This window comes from Thermobia domestica, chromosome 13, assembly GCF_964235325.1.
Source record: "Thermobia domestica chromosome 13, izTheDome1.hap1.1, whole genome shotgun sequence".
Classification (NCBI taxonomy): Eukaryota; Metazoa; Arthropoda; class Insecta; order Zygentoma; family Lepismatidae; genus Thermobia; species Thermobia domestica.
Genome location: NC_137466.1, coordinates 74,220,520 through 74,241,440, shown reverse-complemented (window position 1 = coordinate 74,241,440; position 20,921 = coordinate 74,220,520). Strand labels below are relative to the sequence as shown.

Here is a 20,921-nt window from a genome sequence, read left to right as displayed (position 1 = left end):
AAATGTAAGCGGGAAACAGAAGTAAGAACAGGAATGTCGAAAGACACCTTTAAGAAAAAGACACGAATCACTGTATAAACTTACGAAAAATTCTAATATATTTTTGTGTAGTATTGTAGTATACAACCAAAAACTTCGTCATTGCAAAATAATAATAAAATGTATATCTAAGACCAAACGAGGATGTGGAGAAGAAAGAATTAGCTGCAAGTGCGAAAGGACAATATTGGAGAGAATGTTGATGAAGAGAGAGAGAGAGAGAAATGTTTACATCACAGTTTGAGAAGATACAGAAGTTTTAGAAATGCAATAAAAGCAGCTAAAGAAAAATGAGAGGCTAACTGGATAATTTTTCCCGATGTAGTTGTCCAATAACTATAGTCCATAAAAACTGGAGTTGTAGCAAAGGACTTTTTAGACATGACAGAATAATTACGATAATGTAGGAGCAACGAATTTAATTTGTTCTATTTTTTCCAAGACTACTCTTTTCAACATGAATTATATTATTATTATTATTATTATTATTATTATTATTATTATCGTCAAGGATCAAATAAATACTTACCGGAAGCCAAAACATGAATCTTCCAGCCAAGAAATATCCACTTATCGTATTTCGATTTGGACGACATGTAGACTGAAACGAAACAAAAGAAAGGCAAATAACTATTGTGTTTAACAACGAGAGATAACGACTTGTTGAATGCTAATAATAATCGCACAGTAAACTACAAAAGTTTACGATGCAAATACTCAATGTCAGCATACTACACAAAAGCACCTTAACATTAAGTCCATCAAAAAATATACTGACTACTCTTGCAGGTCCATTTGCTTTAATTTACGTCATAAGAGCTATAACTACCATTTGGAACTGCCCGATGTATGACGTAGAAGCACGCTTATATATATATATATATATATATATATATATATATATATATATAATCAGAGAAGTGACAGAGAAACATGTAGAGCAAAGGAGGGGAAATAACGAAGTTGAAGAATGGAATAAACAAGGTTTTCGCAGTGTATACTTACAAGGGAACATCTTTGCCCAATCAAACAATGTGCAATCGATAGAGGAGTGAAGGAAAGTGAGAAATCCAAAGTTTTACGGGCCGACACCCAAAAACACAGGAGATACAGAGGAAAGAAGAATCTAGAATCATGTGAAGATAGCAATGCAAAAGATACACTGTCACAGAAAGAACTTCAAAATGATTAAAGTAATGATCAAAATGGTATTTCACAACAGTGTAGTAAGCAAACATTGTACCCACAGACATGCTCAATATCATATGTAATGCAGTGTTGCCAACTGAGCACAAAATGAAGTTTTGTTAAATGGCACGGAACACAAATTATAACATGTAGAAAATCTAATTATGGTTAGAACCATACCTGTGAAGTCATGATGTACAGTGTTGCCAACATTTGAAGATAGAACTATATCACATATTACGTTATTGAGCACATCTGTGGGTACAATGTTTATTTACTATACTGTTGTGTAAATGTCATTTTGATTACTTTAATCAATTTGAAGTTCTTTCTGTGTCCGTATATTTTTTGCATTGTTATCTTCACATGATTCTGGATCCTTCTTTCCTCTGTATCTCCTGTGTTTCTGCTTGTCGGCCCGTAAAATTTTGAATCTCTCACTTTTCTTCACTCCTCTATCGATTGCACATTGTTTAATTAGACAACGCAACTATCAATATAGGATGTTCCCTTGTTAGCAGTCATGTATCCGTGAATGGTATATCAAACTCCGAAACTATCATTTACATTTATCGATGTTCTTGTTTGTCTGTCCCAAGCACCACTACTCTTTCTCAACACCAGATTTTCTTTCATCTCCTTCATCTTAACGTATAATTTACTGAGAAGGGTTCCCTTTCGATTCACGGTGGGAGAGAATCGAACACACCTTAGCCACATCTTGTATAGTCTTGTTGCTGACAAGGTAGGCAGAAATCAACTAATCAAGTTAATCCAAGATGTCAACAGTTACAAATCAGATAAGTTCAACGAAGCTATATCGTAGAGTCTATGATAATAACACGACATGTATATCTATCTATCTATCTATCTATATATATATATATATAGGGTGGGTGCGCCATATATGGAATACGTTCCTAATATGAAATACCACACTATTTTGTCTACTATGTGCTGCCACCACATGATTATAAGTTAGAAAGTTAATCCGAAGAGTTAGTGAGTGACTTGAACGAAGATCGTGATCCTAATGATGATGACGATGATGAGGAATGTGGACATTGTAGTAAATTGTAGTCGTTCAGTGTAGGGGAGGTAGATTGGCTAAAATACCCAGTTTGTATATAAAAGATGGGCCCACGAAATGTGTCACGTGAAAAGTGGAGAAAAATATGTTTGTCGCACGTACTTTGCTTTTCTGAATATTTCGTTTTATTATTTTTATTATTGGTTGTATCTAGCAAACATGCTTATTCCAAGGTTTAAAAAAATATAACTATTCCAAAAGTTAAAATAAGTAGCTATTATAGCCTATTACAGCAATTAACAAATATAGGCCTAGTAAGTTCAATCGAGTTCGATAAGTGTCTTTGTACTATGTAGAATTCTGGTATTTCTGCTGTTTTATGTTTTAATTATCTTAAGAATGTTATGTAATTTTTGTTTACTTGTCTTATATGATATATATGCCACAATGGCTACAACGCGACATTTAGATAATTCGAGCTTGGGCACGATTCCAGCTCAGACCGCTCATCCTGAGTGAAGTTTTTCTTGGTTTTCCTCAGTCCCATAAGGCGTATGCCGGGATGGTACTTTTCCTGACGCCAGGGCCGAGTCCTTTCCAATTCGTAGACTTACCTGAACGGCCGATGTGATCTCGGAGTTTGAGGCTCGAACACATGCTTTGCTCCTTTCCTTGAACCAATAAATAAAATTATTCCTTAAATAAACAAATCAGTTGCTCGAATGTATTGCCTATGCTTGAATTGTCCAAACGTCGCTTTGTATCCAGATTCAAATAGTTTGTTTTGGTATTCCATTTTAGGAACAGGTAGTGTTCCATATTAGGAGCGGGGTGTGCCTAATATGGGAAATTGAGTTCCTTTCAATTTTGTAATATTGTAAAAAATCAATAATTTGGAACAAACTTTCATACTTGTATTTTGTTTTGCAAAGGTACCGCAAGTATTATGATGTATAATATTTTTATTCTGGAATAAACATTTCTGAGAAGTAAAGACGAAACAAAAAGTATTCCATATTCGGTGCCTTTACCCTATATATATATGTAAGCAGAATAGTCTTTCAAATATGTAACTTAGGGTGGTCCTTACTTTTCGCCTTAGTTTTGTTTGTTTATGTGTTTCTTTCGCTCCCCCCAAAATCGTTTTACATCAGGTTAAAATAACCCATGAGAAAAATAAGCTCAATTGAACAATATTAAATAGTGTTCCAGGCGACCTAATATTTTCAATGCATTTATAATATACAATATGAGGCAAAGGTACGTTGTAAAAGTGTGGAAGGATAATTGTAAGTTAATACGCACGCTATTACGAAGGTAAAAATCTTTAAGTATTACGTCCTATGGTAATACCGGCTAGGGTAAAGGAGTCGGCGATGATGAGAAATGAATGAAATGGTGGAATAAAGAAGTGGTAGGAAACGGGAGAATCTCGAGAAAACCCACGCCCACGATGTTTGTCCACCACACGACTCACTTGGCGCAAGCTGGAATCGAACCAAGGATCCCATGCACCAGAGGTGAACACTATCACTGAGCCACCGTGGCCCCACTATTATGAAGGTAATAACTATTAAATGATTAAATACAATTTGGGGATAAAGTGTCAGACATGTTGTTTGTGGTAAAAGATAAAACACCTCAAAATATGTTACAAGACCCCTTCTTACTATAAACTTTTGGTCTGAATCCAAGATGGCGGACTTCAAGATGGCCACCATGATAGTACTATATAGGTACAGTAATAGATTCGACTCTACCTTCATTACTCATATCCAAGATACTACTCTGTCTAGCCGTTCTAAACTTACAAGACACCTTTGCCATATACTGTATCTTTGAAAACTTAAGTACCTGAAGTGGAAGATCGTGTAAACTGAATGTATAAACAATAATGATTTCTAGGAAGTTTACTATTACCATCATCTTACTGTAGAGGAGTACTTCCTTCACTTATTAGTTTCACGGTGTCTTTAGTGTACTACAATTTTATGATAGCACTGCAAATAGGGGCCCCTAAGGCATGTCCATAAATATATACAGAACACACAAATATGGGAAAGGTATACAAATACATAGAAAATTAAACCGTGTTTCAAAATTCATGAACCATTTCTCACATAAAGCCTTCGACAACTGTTGATATAAACCAAAAATCCAAATAAGTGTGTAACTTTCTAAATATTTTGCGGCGCTGTTATAAATAAGCCAAGACGCCGCGACGTACAGTTTGCGAAACCCTGCTGTAGAATTTAAAATGCAGCTCAATGTATAATACTCACCTCTAGTGTGAATAGGTTTCTAGTTCGATCTCAGGACATGTAAGTTTGTCATGTGGGTGGATTTTCATGAGAGTCCGTTTCCTCTTTATTTTTATCAATTCTTCTATAATCACTCTTAAATCATCCGCCATTTTCTTTAGCCTAAAGGCGATTACCGTCTGATACTCAAAATATTTCCTTTTCAAATGGAGAAACTCAGTTTATCGTGTAATTGATACACGCAATGAAAAAATACATTCTCCTCTTTCTCCGTCATCGTAAGTATTCCTAATATAGCTCAACTGATTGTTCTCTTAGAGGGAAAGCACATAAAATCAGACGAGAGATTACCTATCATTTTTTCTCGTTCTACCTATCATAGTCTTTAAAGCATATAGAGTTTAATGTTAACACTTGCGTAAAGAATTTCAAAAGCTGTTACGTTGATATATATATATATATATATATATATATATATATATATATATATATATATGTTTGTGTGTGTGTGTGTGTGTGTGTGTGTCCTGGATTTTTTTTTAAAAAAAATGACTTTTTTTCTGTAGAGAGAAAAGAGGAATAAAGTTACTTTCGACGAGATGAATCAAAATTCCTTGGATTCTTACAAAGATTAAGGTTAGCTGTCCGTTATCTAAAAGCGTCGTGTCGTAAGAAGGCATTCGAGGTAGTGCAGGAATAATACCTATAATCCAAATTTTGCTTTATTGAAAGAAAAATAACTTTATAGGACGGATTAATGGTTTTGAAAGATTGAAAATTACATTATAGTTTTGTAACTGTAAAATTTTAAGCATAAGTATGGCTTATTTTCAGAAATGCAACATCTCTCGGTCATACGTTTAATCCAAGAGAGGCATTTGTGAAAGTGTTTTGACATTACTGGAATGTCCTTAACCAAATAATAGGGTTCTCAAGTAGTCGAACGGTTAACGTATTACAATACTTACCGTTTGTGCACGTCATTCCCGTTTGAATCTCCGAAAGGAATATGAACTTCATTCTGTTTCGTATCAGCAGCCACTCATACTGATCTCACTATTGAGATATGTCAGTTGTCAGTCGTAACATTATAGAACTGTTACGCACGGAAGATTGGTATATTCGCAGCCTATCTGCGTATTTCGAAATAAACTAATCACAACTTCTTTCCAGATTTCTAAGAACATACTACAGAAATCGTGATTTCTAAAAACATACTACGGGGAGTGCTCTTTAAACTTGTGATTTTAAAGTGAAGTTACATCTCAACTCAACCACCGATTTCAGTAATTTCCTTCTCAGATTACTTGAAAAGTTTGTGAGTTAAGTTTCCAAGAATGAAAACTAATTCAAATTTACTAAATAGTAAGAGGGAATCCAGGGAAATATATTATAGCGCCCCTTAATCAGTATTCAATACACCTCGGCTTGTTCTATGTTCTTGAATCCAGTTAAGTTCCTGTTCAAACATTTTGTTGCTTTATCATGCACTCATACAAAATAATTTGAATACTAAAGTAGAAGTTGCAAGAAAAATTGCCAAATTATTTGTAGATAAATTAGAATTAGTTACACCATGAAATTAAAATTTCTGCATATAACTTTCGTAGAAATGTATACAAAGGTCTAAAGAAAGAATGTGCAAATTCAAAAGCTACAAAACAAAACTTTAAATGTCAAAATTTTAAAAATAATTTTGAACACTTTCTAATTATTTCAGTGTATTTAAAATCATGAATATTTTTTAATGTTTTAAGGGCACTATATCATATTTGTAATTGTTTCAAGATGACATCTCTTTCAGGACAGTTGCTACCTGTGACATGGAACTACAGCTAAAATTAGATCCGAACTACAAATAGTATATTATATATATATATATATATATGTGTATATGTATGTGTAAGTGTAAGTGTGTGTGAGTGTGTGTCTCTCTCTCTCTTCTTCAAAGAAAAGAACACTAGGCACTAGGTCACAATGAAGATTTATATTTGTGTTCCGTTATTTTTCTTTAGGTTTGTTACATATTTTCGAAAGTCCATTAGTTCTTCTGACACGATTGTAAGAGGAAACGGCATGCAGGGGTCCATTAACGAGAAATAAAAGCGTACAGTAGGTAGATCTTCAGTTTTATTGACGCCATTTAGGGTTATGTAACTGGCAAACAAGCAAACGTCTGGTATTGTTTTGACACTAAAGGGACAGAAGATGAGTTACGGTACACAATGAACTTGTTCTATTTTTGGTATCCATATGAGCTTGATTTGTAACATCCACTCGTCCACTGAAATATAATGAAAGAAAAGTGGAAAGCGAATGGTAATTTTGATTTTATTAGTTATGTAGTGAGCGGCGATTGACCTAGATTGAGAGTTGAGACTGCTTGGTAACCATAATAAAAAGCGTGCACTGGGCATTGAACCCACAGGCTCATTTCTTTGCTTTATCATCAACCTAAAGACAGATCGATCGATAAATAGAATTACCCAGTTTTCAAAATGTATTATTTTCTCCTAATTTCCAGTTATGCTCTCATGTGTGAAAATAGGCAAATATTTACCTATTCAATCATGCAATATCTTTCGATCCGACACTTTTCTGAAATTTTGAGTAGGCTACTCATCATTAGGGATGGTACCGAGACCGAGACTAGTCTCGGTATCGTCTCGGTCTCGTCTCGATAATCCGAGACGAGACCGAGACGGACTTTTATATACCGAGACGAGACCGAGACAGACCACTATAAATCGAGACGAGACCTTGGTCAGTCTCGAAAGTCTCGGTCTCGTCTCGTCTCGAATATTGACAGCTATTTTGCCTTTACTCAAAATTTGTTTCGCTGCTGTGTGAAATAACATGGGAACGGTTGACTGATGTACAGTGGCGTATTTAGGGGGTAGATGTCAGGCTCAAGCCCCTCCCGAAATAAATTTGTGATCATTTTTTCGCATTGCACGTACAACACAAATGTTTCTTACCCGTTCCTCAAGCTTCTCCCGAAACGAAATCCACTGTTGTTTTATATAATCTTCGCTCTCTCTCTCTCTCTCTCTCTCTATATATATATATATATATATATATATATATATATATATATATATATATATATATATATATATAGATAGATAGATAGATAGATAGATAGATATAGATAGATAGATAGATATGCCCGGATCCAGGATGTGATCAAGGGAGGGGCTAAACCATACTTTGCCTCTTTATCCAGTGTAAAGCAGGAGGGCCCTATAGCAGTTCCCTTGGATCCACGCCTACATTATATATATATTTAAAATGCTGAAAATTTGTACCATGTTGTGTGAAATATTAAAGTAAAAATTCTTCTAGATACTCTGCAATACTACTAGATAAACAAGCAGTGTTGCCAATGCAAAATAAAGTTGTATATTCTCAAATTGCACTATGTAAGGTATTACCTATTTCTAATTTAGATATTAAATAAAACCACAATACCACATACATTATTCAGTCTAACAAGGGACAATACAGTATCACTAGCATCAACATTTTGGAGATCTCTAATAGCTCAAATGGCATAGACGGTGCAATACGCATCATTTGTATCTTAGCGCCAAATACTATGATCATGGTATAATGTATTTCGAGTGAATGAAGGAGCAAAGTTACAAGAAGTGAAAAATTTAACTTTTTCTAAAGACTTCACTTCGAAAACGTGCTGACATATCACGTCTCTTCATGTAGATGCTTCCAAAAGATTTAAGTGATCATAATGTCATTTAGAACAATTGTTATTTCAAACCGTTTTAGAGATACCAAACACATGGATAGTGATTGTTGTACTGCTTAAAATAACGTATTTGTGTTAAATTTTTATAATGATTATTGCTTTAGTTTGCTTCTATAACATTACAACAATATTTTTTAGTGGTTTTAATTACAAGTCGGAGTTCCATTATTCTAAGTAGTGTTGCCAACTTAAATCAATTGCTAAATATTATTCTAAATATAGTGCAAATAACGTAGCTAAACTGCAAAAATATTTTAAAATTACTCGTAATTTTTTATGGTACAAGAATGTTTTTGAAAGACTATGTTTTTCGTAGTCTTTATAATGTTAATGTTAATCTCAAAGTTTTGGTTCCAGCAATACATGTAAATGCAAATTGTAACTGAAATTAAATGTAACTGATAACTTTTTAGTAACCCTAGTTGTTCCCCTAAGCCTTAATCGTGATGTACACAAAACCATGGTTAATTAAAAGTTCTAATTGAACCCTAGTTACATTTTACTTGTTTTAGTTTGACCACCGACCACCTCAAACTCGATCCATACCATAGCTGTATGCAGTTATTCAAGGACTTACAGTTAGTAATACGCATTGTGTTGATTTTTTGTTTGTTTTGTTTTAGTTTAATGTCCCACGATTATGCTAGGGTGTCTAAAGGAGACTGGAGCTAATGATTATAATGGAATCCATACCACTTCGGTCGTTCAACTGTACTCCCACCGGGAATCTAATTCGGGACCACGAGAACCCAAGTCAATCGTGCTAGCTACTAGAATAAATGGAGTCCTCATATTGTGTTGATTTAAATCATTGAGTTAGTGTTGTCAGATTCGAAGATCAAAAAATATCGTGTCTGTGCTCCAAAAGTAACGAATTTGAACTATTTGTAGGAGAAATATATACAGTAGAAATGAATTATTTGGCAACTAATGACTGGTACTAATGAAATGATTTTTAATATGGACTGGAAAATGTGCTGGACATATTGCAAGAAATTATGATCGATGAACAAAAACAATTCTAGACAGTATACCATGAGATAAAAACAGCCTAGAAAACGTTCTTGTACAAGAAGGTTTGACGAAATCAAGAACAACTGGGGAGTAACCTGAGAAAGAATTGCTCAAGATAAATAATTGTAGAGAAGACTTGGAAAGACCTTCATCTAGCAGTGGGTTGATAATGGTTGATTATGATTATGGTTATGATTTTATTATATCTGGACCTCAGAGATAAACTAAACCAAGTTATAATTTCGTAATTTTACAGGAGAAGCGAAGAACCGGTTCCTTAAGTAAGACCTATAGTACTATTTTTCAAACTATACTAAGTAGTTACAAAGTAATAGAATGCTTTTAGACTTATATTATTACACCACTAGAAAGAACATAGTCAATTAAAAAAGTATTGTTAAATCAATTTCGGCCAAAAAGTGACTTAGCATAGTCTACCTCTAAAGTTCATATTATTATTATTATTATTATTATTATTATTATTATTATTATTATTATATAATATGAACTTTTACATACCGTTACATAATATATATAACTTTTACTGGGTAAGCTAGGGGAAAAACGGATCCAAAATTTAACGAAATTCGTACAGCGAAAAAAATATTTTTGACTTCATATTGCAGCAAAACTACGAAAGTTAATAGAAAAGAAAACTAGAAAGTTAAGAATCACTCGTATTGCCGGGACAGAGAAAATAGATACATATAGCTCGAATTACCTATATACTTATATAACATGTATGTCCCATGTTTCGCAAGTAATTTTCAATCAATATAAAATTTGAACATAAACGCACGATTAGTTTTCTCGAATAAAGATCACATGCACCGCTGAGAGCTCAGGAATAAGCTTAATCTATGTTACGGCACTGGATATATGCTTATGTAATATATTACGACCTTATAAACTTGTATAAGAAACAGAATGTACTTAAAGTGAGACGGGAACTATACGAAACATCGGACTTTCAATCTAACTTGTTTGGTAATCCAACCCGAGACCACAGATAGCAAAGATGAGTGCCTTAGCTCCCACCACAAGGTTAAGAAAGTTCATGTTTTAAAGTGTCAATTAAACACTGAAATGTGAAACTGTAATAAAGCATTTGATCAATTTGAAAAAAATATGTTGTAGTAATAATTTACTCTATTTGTTAAGATAATGAATATTATATTCTGTTTTTAAAATAACAGTCAAAGCAGAATGTTTTGGATAATAACTGAGAAATTGTAAAATTTCAATTTCGGTACCATTAAATACATTCGTGCTCCTATGTGTTGCGTTATCCGTTAGTAGGTATTGAACAATTCTGAGTCAAAGGAAGGAAATAAACTACTGTATAGTACTTGGGTTAATTTAATAGAGTTTAACTGTATATGCAGTACTGAAGTATATTGCTGAAAGTGAAATATGAGTTACTATTAGGATTTTATCCCGGGTATGTTATACCCATTGATGATTGAACCTAGAACACACACATGGAAAACATTAGCGCTAGCAAATTAGCTACGAAGAGTTACGTAATACCATAATTCTAAGTCAAGAATGAAGGCAAAAATAAGCGGAAACGACAGACTGTACGATAATAATACTTTTACAATTTTAATTTCACACTATTTATTTCGAAACTTTCGAGACGAGACCCGAGACGAGACCGAGACCGAGACAGCGATTTTTGACTCGAGACGAGACCGAGACCGCTACTTATCAACCAAGACGAGACCGAGACTGTATAAAGTCTCGTCTCGTCTCGTCTCGATACCATCCCTACTCATCATTATGAATACAGGAAATACTGCAAAAATTTAGATTTCTTTCACAATATGAGCTATGTGAAACTACAGCGAACTAAGTTTTTATTTGTGTTGTGGGAAATTGGCCCTTATGGAAACAGGGAAAACTTGACATGAAAGTGGGAAATGGGATTTAAGTGGTTTTTACGTCAATTTCTAAACAAAGTTTATTGTAGCATGAGATTCAGTGTGAAACACGCGAAATTTTATGCTTCAGAAATCGGCGAAAATTTAGTCACTGCACCCTGGTTTCAGACAGCTCAAGTAATAATAGTATCATTGAGTATAATAATTATTTGTTTTCCTGTTTTGGTTGGATATGAAATAATAATAAGCTATATATGAAGCAGTATTTCATATATGAACATTAATTTTGTTTCTAGTTTGTTATTGGTTTAGTTTTTTTTTCCTTGTTTCTTCGACTTCTACGCAAATTAATAATAGTTTGGGTAAGTTCGCTCGGCATCTCGCAGTCAGAATATCGCTAGCCAAAATCTACTTGCACGCCATAACGATTTTTTACATTGTAGAATGTTCAATAATGGCGGAAGATATTTTCTAAGGTACTTTAGGAAAATAATAATTATTATAAATAAATAAAGACTAGATATAGAATATAACAAGTGATTTATTAGTTTTTAAAGAGGAATAAGATAACTTAGAATTTACATCCTTGCATAGATTAATATAATACTTCCTTCGAAAAAAAGAAAAACATCCATCTTCGCAGTTGAAGTTCATCGAATAATTTAACATTAATTTGACGATCATATACCCTTTCATTTTAACCTATCTTAATTTTTTTTTTTAACTAGTGTCTGCCAGCAAGATTTTGTGAGTTTTTGGTCAGATGAGTTTTTGTCCCTAATGTTTCGGCCACGTCATATTTTAGCCAAATGAGATGATGTAGTGCAATGGGCGTAACTTGCACTTATCACGATGACTCACTTATCTGCTTTCAACTTCGAGCTATTTTGAAAATCGGCATTTATTTTCGCGTTTGTAAACGGCTGAAAACGGAAAGCCCCCACCCCCTCCCCACAAAATTAACTTAAGGCAGCGACTAGAGGAATGAACTGAATTGTATTTTATTACGTATCATGTTGTCTCGGAAATCTGTGAACCATTTTTAAAAAATAATAGTTGTATTAGTTTATAATAAAAATTTAACATAGGGCCTACAGCTATTAAAATTAAAAAATAATGTTATTTAAAAAGTAGTTCACAGGATACCAAAACAACATGATACGTAATGAAATGCAGTTGAGTTCGTTCCTCTCCAGTCACTGCCTTAACTAGATTTTGGGGAAAATGCTATTCTGGCAACACTGTAATTTCTATGGATGGCAACACTGAAAATTCTTCAGGTTCATATTTTCTGTTGTAGAATAACATTATCTATGATTGTGGTAAGTTGCATTTCATTATCTTCTTTCACTTATGAAAAACAAGCAAAAGAAAAATGGTAAATTTTGTATGTCAGGCTCTCAAGACCCTGCCTTACAAAAATAATACAAAATTTTAACATTTTTCTGTCAGGCTCTTAAGAGTATGTCAGGCTCCTGAGTCCTGAGTATGTCAGGCTCTTAAGAGCCTCCTTACTAAAAATAATACGAGATTTTAACATTTTTCTTTTGCTTGTTTTTTCATAAGTGAAAGAAGATAATGAAATACAACTTACCATAATCATAGATAATGTTATTCTACAACAGAAAATATGAACCTGAAGGATTTTCAGTGTTGCCATCCATAAAAATTACAGTGTTGCCAGAAAAAAACAGCGCCCCTAAAATCTAAATTAAGGCAGCGATTAGAGGAACGATCTCAACTGCATTTGGTTACGTATTATGTTGTTTAGGTTTCTTGTGAACTACTTTTTAAATAACATTATTATTTAGTTTTAATAACTGTATGTTAAAACTATTTTGTTTATTACAAACTAAATACAACTATTATTTAAGAAGTAGTTCACAGGAAACCAAAACAACATGATACGTAACCAAATGCAGTTGAGTTCGTTCCTCTCCTTGCTGCCTTAACTTAGATTTTAGGGGCGTTGTTTTTCGGGCGACACTAATTTCTATGGATGGCAACACTGAATTTTCTTCAGGTTCATATTTTCTGTTGTAGAAGTAGCATTATCTATGGTTGTGGTAAGTTGCATTTTATTATCTTCTTTTACTGATGAATAAACAAGCAAAAGAAAAATGGTAAATTTGGTATTATTTTAGTAAAGTAGGCTCTTAAGGTACGTTTGCCTCCTTCTTTTGGTGCCCATAGCCACCGCCTGGTACCAAATCCATGGTATGACCGCAACCGCGGGCAGACCACGGAAGTTTCAGAGGGGACTTCGCGTATCAGATATATCTTGATCATCCCCAGCTCTTAATTGCCCAGTGCTCGAATTTCAAAAGTGGAAGAAATGGCCTACAGTGTAGTATAATGGGGGGTGGTGAGGTGATAAATAGTCAGGTACCCATAGAGCTAATAATGCCTGTGGTCAACACAGGTGAAGATACTATCATTTCAAACCCACATGTATGTATGTATGTATGTATGTACGTACGTATGAGTTCTGCTGACTACCTCCAAACTCCTTCAAGTAACAATGGTCCTGTTCTTTCTATTGATTTATGTAAATCCTTTCTTGTTCTCATTGGAGGGTTTTTCTTACTTTATATTCGTAGCTGTTCTGACTGACGCATATTTCTTGTACCCTGCAAATCTTGAAGATTTAATTCAAAAAACTTGCACTATATATACGCTATTTTCTGTTTTGTGAGTCGTTCTTACCTTATTAGGGGTATGCCACATATCTAGATAAATATTGTCGTTGTCTGATGTTAGAATGTTTGGTGACAACGCGTTTGAGGCTTCGTAAATTATTTGGGCCTGATCGCCGGTATGTAAGGGGTATAAGTGATGACCATGATGATAAGGGTTTCCATTACTTCAGTGACAATTGTATGTATGAAAGTGGTGGTAACTTGTGAATCTAGTAGGGTAAGTTCAGAATCTTCTCATCTATAAAGAGCAATATATACTCCCGTAAGTTCGCAAACAACATTTTTGGCCCTACAAGTATATATTTCAAAATAGAAGATTATTATAACACCATAACAGTATATACTATTTAAAAAAAACTGATTAAGTTAATCACTTAGTTTCTTCAAATCATGTCTTGAACTATCTTACATGCATTCTCTCATTATCATCACTTGACTAAGTGAAGCTGTTTCCAAGAAGGAATAGATTAATGCGGATCTTTTCTTTGTTAGCACTTTTTTTTATCAGTGCATAACGTGTGAACGTTCCTCCTGTCTCGACAACCTTCATTTCTTGTTCGCTCCACCACGCCAAGACTTATTTCCTCGAAAGAGGCTCTAAAGCAGGGAGACAAACGAAAAGTAGAACATCTGTCCTCGCTCTCAAAAGGCGTAACAACACAAAAGGTGGGAAAGAGGGACGACAGACACCTGGGAAGTTAGTCGGGGTCAGGGGAAAAGGATACGAAGGGGGACTAAATAAAAAGTGCATTTAGATTGAGACGAAACTCAATCCTACAATATTACCAAGACATTTAATAATAATAATAATAATAATAATAATAATAATAATAATAATAATAATAATAATAATAATAATATCTAAGTTTTCAACTTCAATTCTTATACACTTTTCTTCACTTTCTTCAGTGCTATCCTTCTTCAGAACCTCAAAGAGGTATAAACTTTTGGTGCAGATCAAAGTCCAAGTCACCTGTGTCACTAAGTTTGTTATAAGTAATAAATTTGTATTAAATAGTAAGAATAAGTAACTGATTGTAAGGTTTAAAAAAGTCACTCTCGGAAAAGTTTGAAAAATTTGATAAACAAAATCGGGAAACTGAGTCGAAACGGGTTAGATTTCGTGAAGTCAGAGTGCTTGTAGTCTAAACAATTGAAAAACAACAACAAAAGGATAGGAGTAAAATATATAGATAAAATGAAAAATTGAAAAAGAATGTACGGATTTACAGAATAAAAGTGAAAAGTTTGCAGAAGAAGATGTAAATATGAGCAGTATGGGCTCATCTGTCGCAATTCTAGTCCTCTCTGGAAAGTAGAAAATAATTTGCAATCTCTCAGGTCTACACATGAATTATTATTCTAATTGAGTGTCCCACGATTATACACTGAGAGAGACTGTGATAATGAGGTGGTTGACAATCGTGGAATGAAGAAAATGGGAGGAAACTGAAGAACCTCGAGAATAACAACCCACACAGTGTTTGTCCACCGCAAAGCCCACTTGGTGGGAGCCAAAATCGAACCAGTCCCCCCCCCCCCACACACACATACCAGAAGTGAGCGCTCTATCACTGAACGACATTTATAATTAACTAACCTGAATCATCAACTCACACAATTGCTACCAAAAGTTTATTCGTTTAATGTAGTTTGTATTATTAAATTGTATATAGTAAAACTAATTTATTAACTTGCGAAATTACCTTTTTGTCGTAATTACATATTGCGGTCAATTTATGGAGGTCACCAGCGTAGTTTAATAAACAAAAGTGAAATATCATTAATTTACTAAATCTTTGGCACCCCTTTGTTTCATTCAAATGCAATTTGACCGAGTTATTTACTCTTTAGTATTAGATAAGAAATTATCTAAAACACTTTAATGCACCAGTAGCTCCAAGTAACTTGATCAATTATACTAAGGTTACGCAAAAACCTGTATTCATTGATAATGCACCATTGAATGAAACAAAGTTCCTTATTAGCCTTATAGAATTTCTGGTCAACTGATAAATTATAGCCAAATGCATCTGTAACAGCAGTAACTCCGGCTCACAATACATCCACTATTGACTGTCGTTGCGGTTGGTTTCTATGTCTAGAATATAATAGAATGGTGAGCAAACATAATAACATTCTTTCGACAGGAGGAGGAAAAGTGAGTTTGTATGTTGAATAGATAAGCCGAATGCATTCAAACAATATTTGTACAGATGTTTAGTAAGTTACCCAACTATTTAGTTTTTAATGTACGGACGTAGACCTTTAATTTACACTACATTTTTTTCTTCCTTGTCTCCAAATGTTAGTTGCGTAATTTTAAATTCATTACTGAAAATACTACCACAATTCCATTTTTTAATTCTGCTCTAGAAGCAATTAGAAATTTAGTTTTCTAACTTACTTTATATATTATTATGAAGGCGTCTGGTTTACCAAATCTCTCTTATATACGTAAGTGACTCGGTACGAGACAAAACTGATGAATCATCATCAATTTTGACCAGGGGATATTTCGCAAAGATATTAGACTAGTAATATTTGTTCATATTACACTTGGTGGCACTAAGGTAAATATACGAGCGTGTATTTCTCGAACCTACAAGAGTAAATTATTAGCTACAAGTGTGTGGATTAGTGTTACGAGAGCACGTGACTTTCTTTATCCTCTACCTCGTCTCATGAACAACTCTACTTCTGGAAGTAGGAGACTTCGCCCAGGAGATAGGCAACCAGCCCAGCTCCTCGGAACTAAGATAAATTAATTGCGTTTACAGGTTACTTTTCTGCAGAAGTGTTCCAGTGCAGCCCCTTACATTTAAAATTTTCTACGAGAATACTGTTTCTACAATAAAAATTCCATGACCAAGAAATATAAACCACTGTATATGTAATTAATTGTTAGAAGTTCTCATATAAGGTAGTAACCATAAGTTATAGTTGCAGATATTGACTGCTTGAAAGAAATAATAATCTAAAGCGTACCTAATGTATTGATACGAGTAGTTGCGGAAGACTGCATGAATGGAGTGTAGATTTTATTATTACTAGCTTAACCTATGCTCTCTACACAGCGTATCATTCACATATGAGCATGAATCTCCTTGTCATTCCTCACAAGATCTGTACATGTTCCTTTACAGATACAAGTGAAAGACGTCTTGATAAAAATCTGCAAGGGGTATCATAAAAGGGAGATTTTTCGATCATTTTTTCAATATCTCGCACCTTTTGCATGATTTGAACCTATTTCCGGCTGGAGTTTCTAATTCATGTATTTTTCTTCTTGCATGCAGTATATAATAAGCAAATACATTAACACACAGTTAATTATAATGTCAGTGATATTGGGCAAAACACTCCAAGCAATGAAGATTCGTCTTAGACTGGAGAAATTGTTATCCTTTATTCATTATAATTTGGTCATGAAGCAAACGCCGGAAAGATATATTAATCCCGTATACAAATGTGTGGTGTTGGAATGTATATCTTGCAGGATACGGTGATTTTTTTTTAAAAATTAATACTTCCAGTGTACCCCTAAAATGTAAAAGAAATAACGGCCATGTACTTTTTAAATATTGAATTAGAACTGAACAATCTACATAAAATTTGCAATCGATCAGTGAAAACGGCATCTTTCTATAGCTTGTGGTTTCCGAGATCAAAAGAATGAGCCACAAACATATGAATCTGGCATTTTAATACATATATAGATTATTATTATTATTATTATTATTATTATTATTATTATTATTACTGTAATGCTATAAGGTTAAGTATTATGCATATTATTGTCACGATTCACGGTGAAAATCTGGTTTGCCCAACTGTCATGGAATGGAATCTTTGAGTTTTACGTCCCACGGTTATGCCGGTTAGGCTAAAGGAGACGGTGATGATGAGTAATGAATGAAATGGTGGAATAAAGAAAGTGGGAGGAAACGGGAGAACCCCGAGAAAACCCACGCACACGGTGTTTGTCCACCACAAAGTTCACCCGGGATCGAACCCGGGACCCCAAGCACCAGAGGTGAACGCTCTACCACTGAGCCACCGCGGCCCCTACCCAACTGTCATATTTCATAGTATAACATATGTATGTATGTGCAAGTATAATATAATTGCTTCCCTGGGATTTCATATACTCTCCGTTTACTTTAGGATTTCCCTGGGGAAGATTAGAAAGTACACACGCAGCATGAACTGTATTAAGCAAATAGTACAAGTATAATTATACGTTCTGTGTAAAACATGTTTCCCTCTTAGATTTGAGCGATATAATACCTAATGCAATCAAATGTTTTGAAAAAGAAATACATAAATCGAAACAAGGCAAATGAGGGTAGACTAATAGTAAACGTTCTTGGTTCGCAATCGTGAGGTCTGAGGATAGAAGCCGGCGGTCATTCCGACAGTGGCTTTATAAAGTCTGGGATTCTCAGTAGTTCCAATAGGCGAATGTCGAGAAAAAAGTTCTAAAAAATAAGGGCACTGTCTACTTTTTCCACTCTTTTTTACATTATTAATAAATGATTCCAGTATTGATCATTAATGATTTCAGTGTAAATTGACCTCAGAGACTTAAAAGTTGTGTGTCCATGAGATGCAGACTTTAACGAGAAACTTAAGAATTGGGGCTCTACAGCAAACAGGACATTAACTTTTTAAGATGGCAAAGGTTAGATCCTCTGTAAAAGAAATTTTAGCCTACGGGCCAGCTTGAGCTCGTTGTCTGTACTGGAAGTTTATTAAGTAAATAAAGTATATTAATTATTTCCAATTATCAAGATTTTTTAATGCATTTACATGATTCTTGTAATAGATTTTCAGCGTATTTGTTCATTTCATGTAAAATACAGATAAACATATTACTATTTTAAAAAATACTGTGTGCACTACTTTCTGTGGTTTACAATACGCTACTATTCATAGCAAAACTAAATCTAGAACTAGTTGACACTCCCGTAAATTTTTGAAACTGATACGTCATACGTATTCTTATTGAAGAATGCACTATTATATCACAACTTCTTTGTCTGGCAGGGAAAACACAACCTTCACACGGATCACATGTTTACGTTTTCTGATTTGCGTTGCATTGTTCTAGTAAAGCAGTAAACTGGTAACTTCAGATTCTTCTCTGCTCTCCGTTTTTTTTTTTTTTTTTCAGAACAACAAACCTTTTTATTTTTAGAGATAAACGAGTAATAGTTACAACATATTTGATGATTTTCTGCGTTTTAAGAACATGTTTGACAAGTACATTCCTTCTTTTATGTACTAATGTCGTATACAGCGTTTATTTCAAGAGAAAATGAAACATAAGCACTGATACAAAATCCGTCAAACATAATTGTTTTATTTTACAGTATATACCGATTGTGGCGGGATAAACTGAAGTGATACAGACTGTAATTCGAGGGACCCTTGACTGAGGGCCTGATTTATGTATAAGCTAAACTAGCAATAGCTTGGGGCTCCACTCTTCTGGGGGGCCCAAAAAAATAAAAGGAAAAAATTGGATGTGCATTTTTAAAATATGATAAACAAAATACAATCTGTATACAATAGTGTTTTGTGTTGTGTAGGCTCTAATGATGTAATTAACGGGGCCCATACTGCTAGTCTGTCCCCTAAATATACATAACTAGTTTGTTTTGCCAAAATACATATTTTGTCATTTGTAAATGCGTTAGAGGCGCTACCTGGTATAGTCTCTCAAAATTAAATGCTTCATGGTACTTAAATTCTAAAATTTTGTGACAAAGCCGTTGGAAACTACTGACTATAGACAATGTCCACAACGTATATGAAGTGATCGATTTGTAAAATTGTGGAACGTGTTTAATGATTCCATATATGTTCAGTCAAATTAAACAATCTCTAACTTAATAAATTGTACTGTTTATCGAGAGACACATTCAAGAAGAAAATCTAACAAAAAGGCAAGGAAGAAAAAGATTATGCACATTCTGGGCACAGACCGCACTGCGTTCCTAACTCACTTAATATACTTAGAAAGTAACTGTATTTAAGAGAGTAAAATTAATCGTGTAAGCTAGGTACATAAACGGTTTAGCAACAATTTAACGTCTCCGAAGTTGCATTACAATTGATCTTATAATGTATGCTTATTTATCCTGTTAAACATGACAATGAAGTACATTAACCTTCAGAAGACATGTACAGCGGGGGACACTTCTAAATGGTACACCTTAGCCGTAAATCTCCATATGGCTGTACCATTTAGAAGTGTCCACCGCTGTACATTCTGCAGAAATAAGCTTTAATATATATAGGATGAAACAAAAGACATGCACAATAGTGATATACGTGATGCGTGGTCCAAAATATCGATATTGAGAAATCTCTCCTTCTCTCTCATTGTATACACACATCTATACAGGGGCTGCAAGCCAGGGAGAATCGTGTGATACAGAGAAAGCATTTTTACACGAAAATTACCAGTATGTTTATACGAAGTGTTCTTCTGCAGAAAAAAAAATGTAATTGTCTGTACGTTTAACCACAACAATCAAACAGCCTCCAGAAAATAATAATATGAATAAGAATAGTAATGCTGTCACGAGGACATCAGAATACAATGACATGAAATTAGCATTCCATATGACCTCACAGCTCCCTTAAATCATTACGCCAGCGTTTCCCAACCGGTGTGCCGCGGCACACTGGTGTGCCGTGAATGGGCCGCTGGTGTGCCGCGAGGAAATTGAAACAAAATGATTAATTCTATAGCAATCAAATTGCAAAACGGAGGGGAAAATGTGTATTTGTATTTCATATTACTATGAATCTACAATTTTAAGTTTCATATCGTGTTACTGTTCTGTACATTTCTAATGTTGAAAAAAAGTATTTCTTAACATTGTTATGGCCATTATTGCTTCTTTATTGTTGCAAACTATTTCGTAACTTGAAAATTTAAAATATCATTTAATCCTTTCGACAAAGTACCTACATTTGTGTTTTAAAAGTAAAAGAGATTTGTATGATCGTTCGTTATTTAGTGATCTT

General features: G+C 34.1%; 1 protein-coding gene across 2 annotated transcripts in view; it reads right to left on the bottom strand.

Annotated features, from left to right (window-relative positions):
* LOC145668244 (sodium/glucose cotransporter 4-like) overlaps nucleotides 1-20,921 on the bottom strand; it is a 255,030-nt gene that overhangs the window by 157,953 nt on the left and 76,156 nt on the right. For both annotated transcript variants that reach the window (XM_081735925.1, XM_081735926.1), the window contains exon 2: nucleotides 569-640. In XM_081735925.1, the coding sequence (XP_081592051.1) occupies nucleotides 569-640 (72 nt within the window). The remainder of the gene's footprint in view (nucleotides 1-568; nucleotides 641-20,921) is intronic.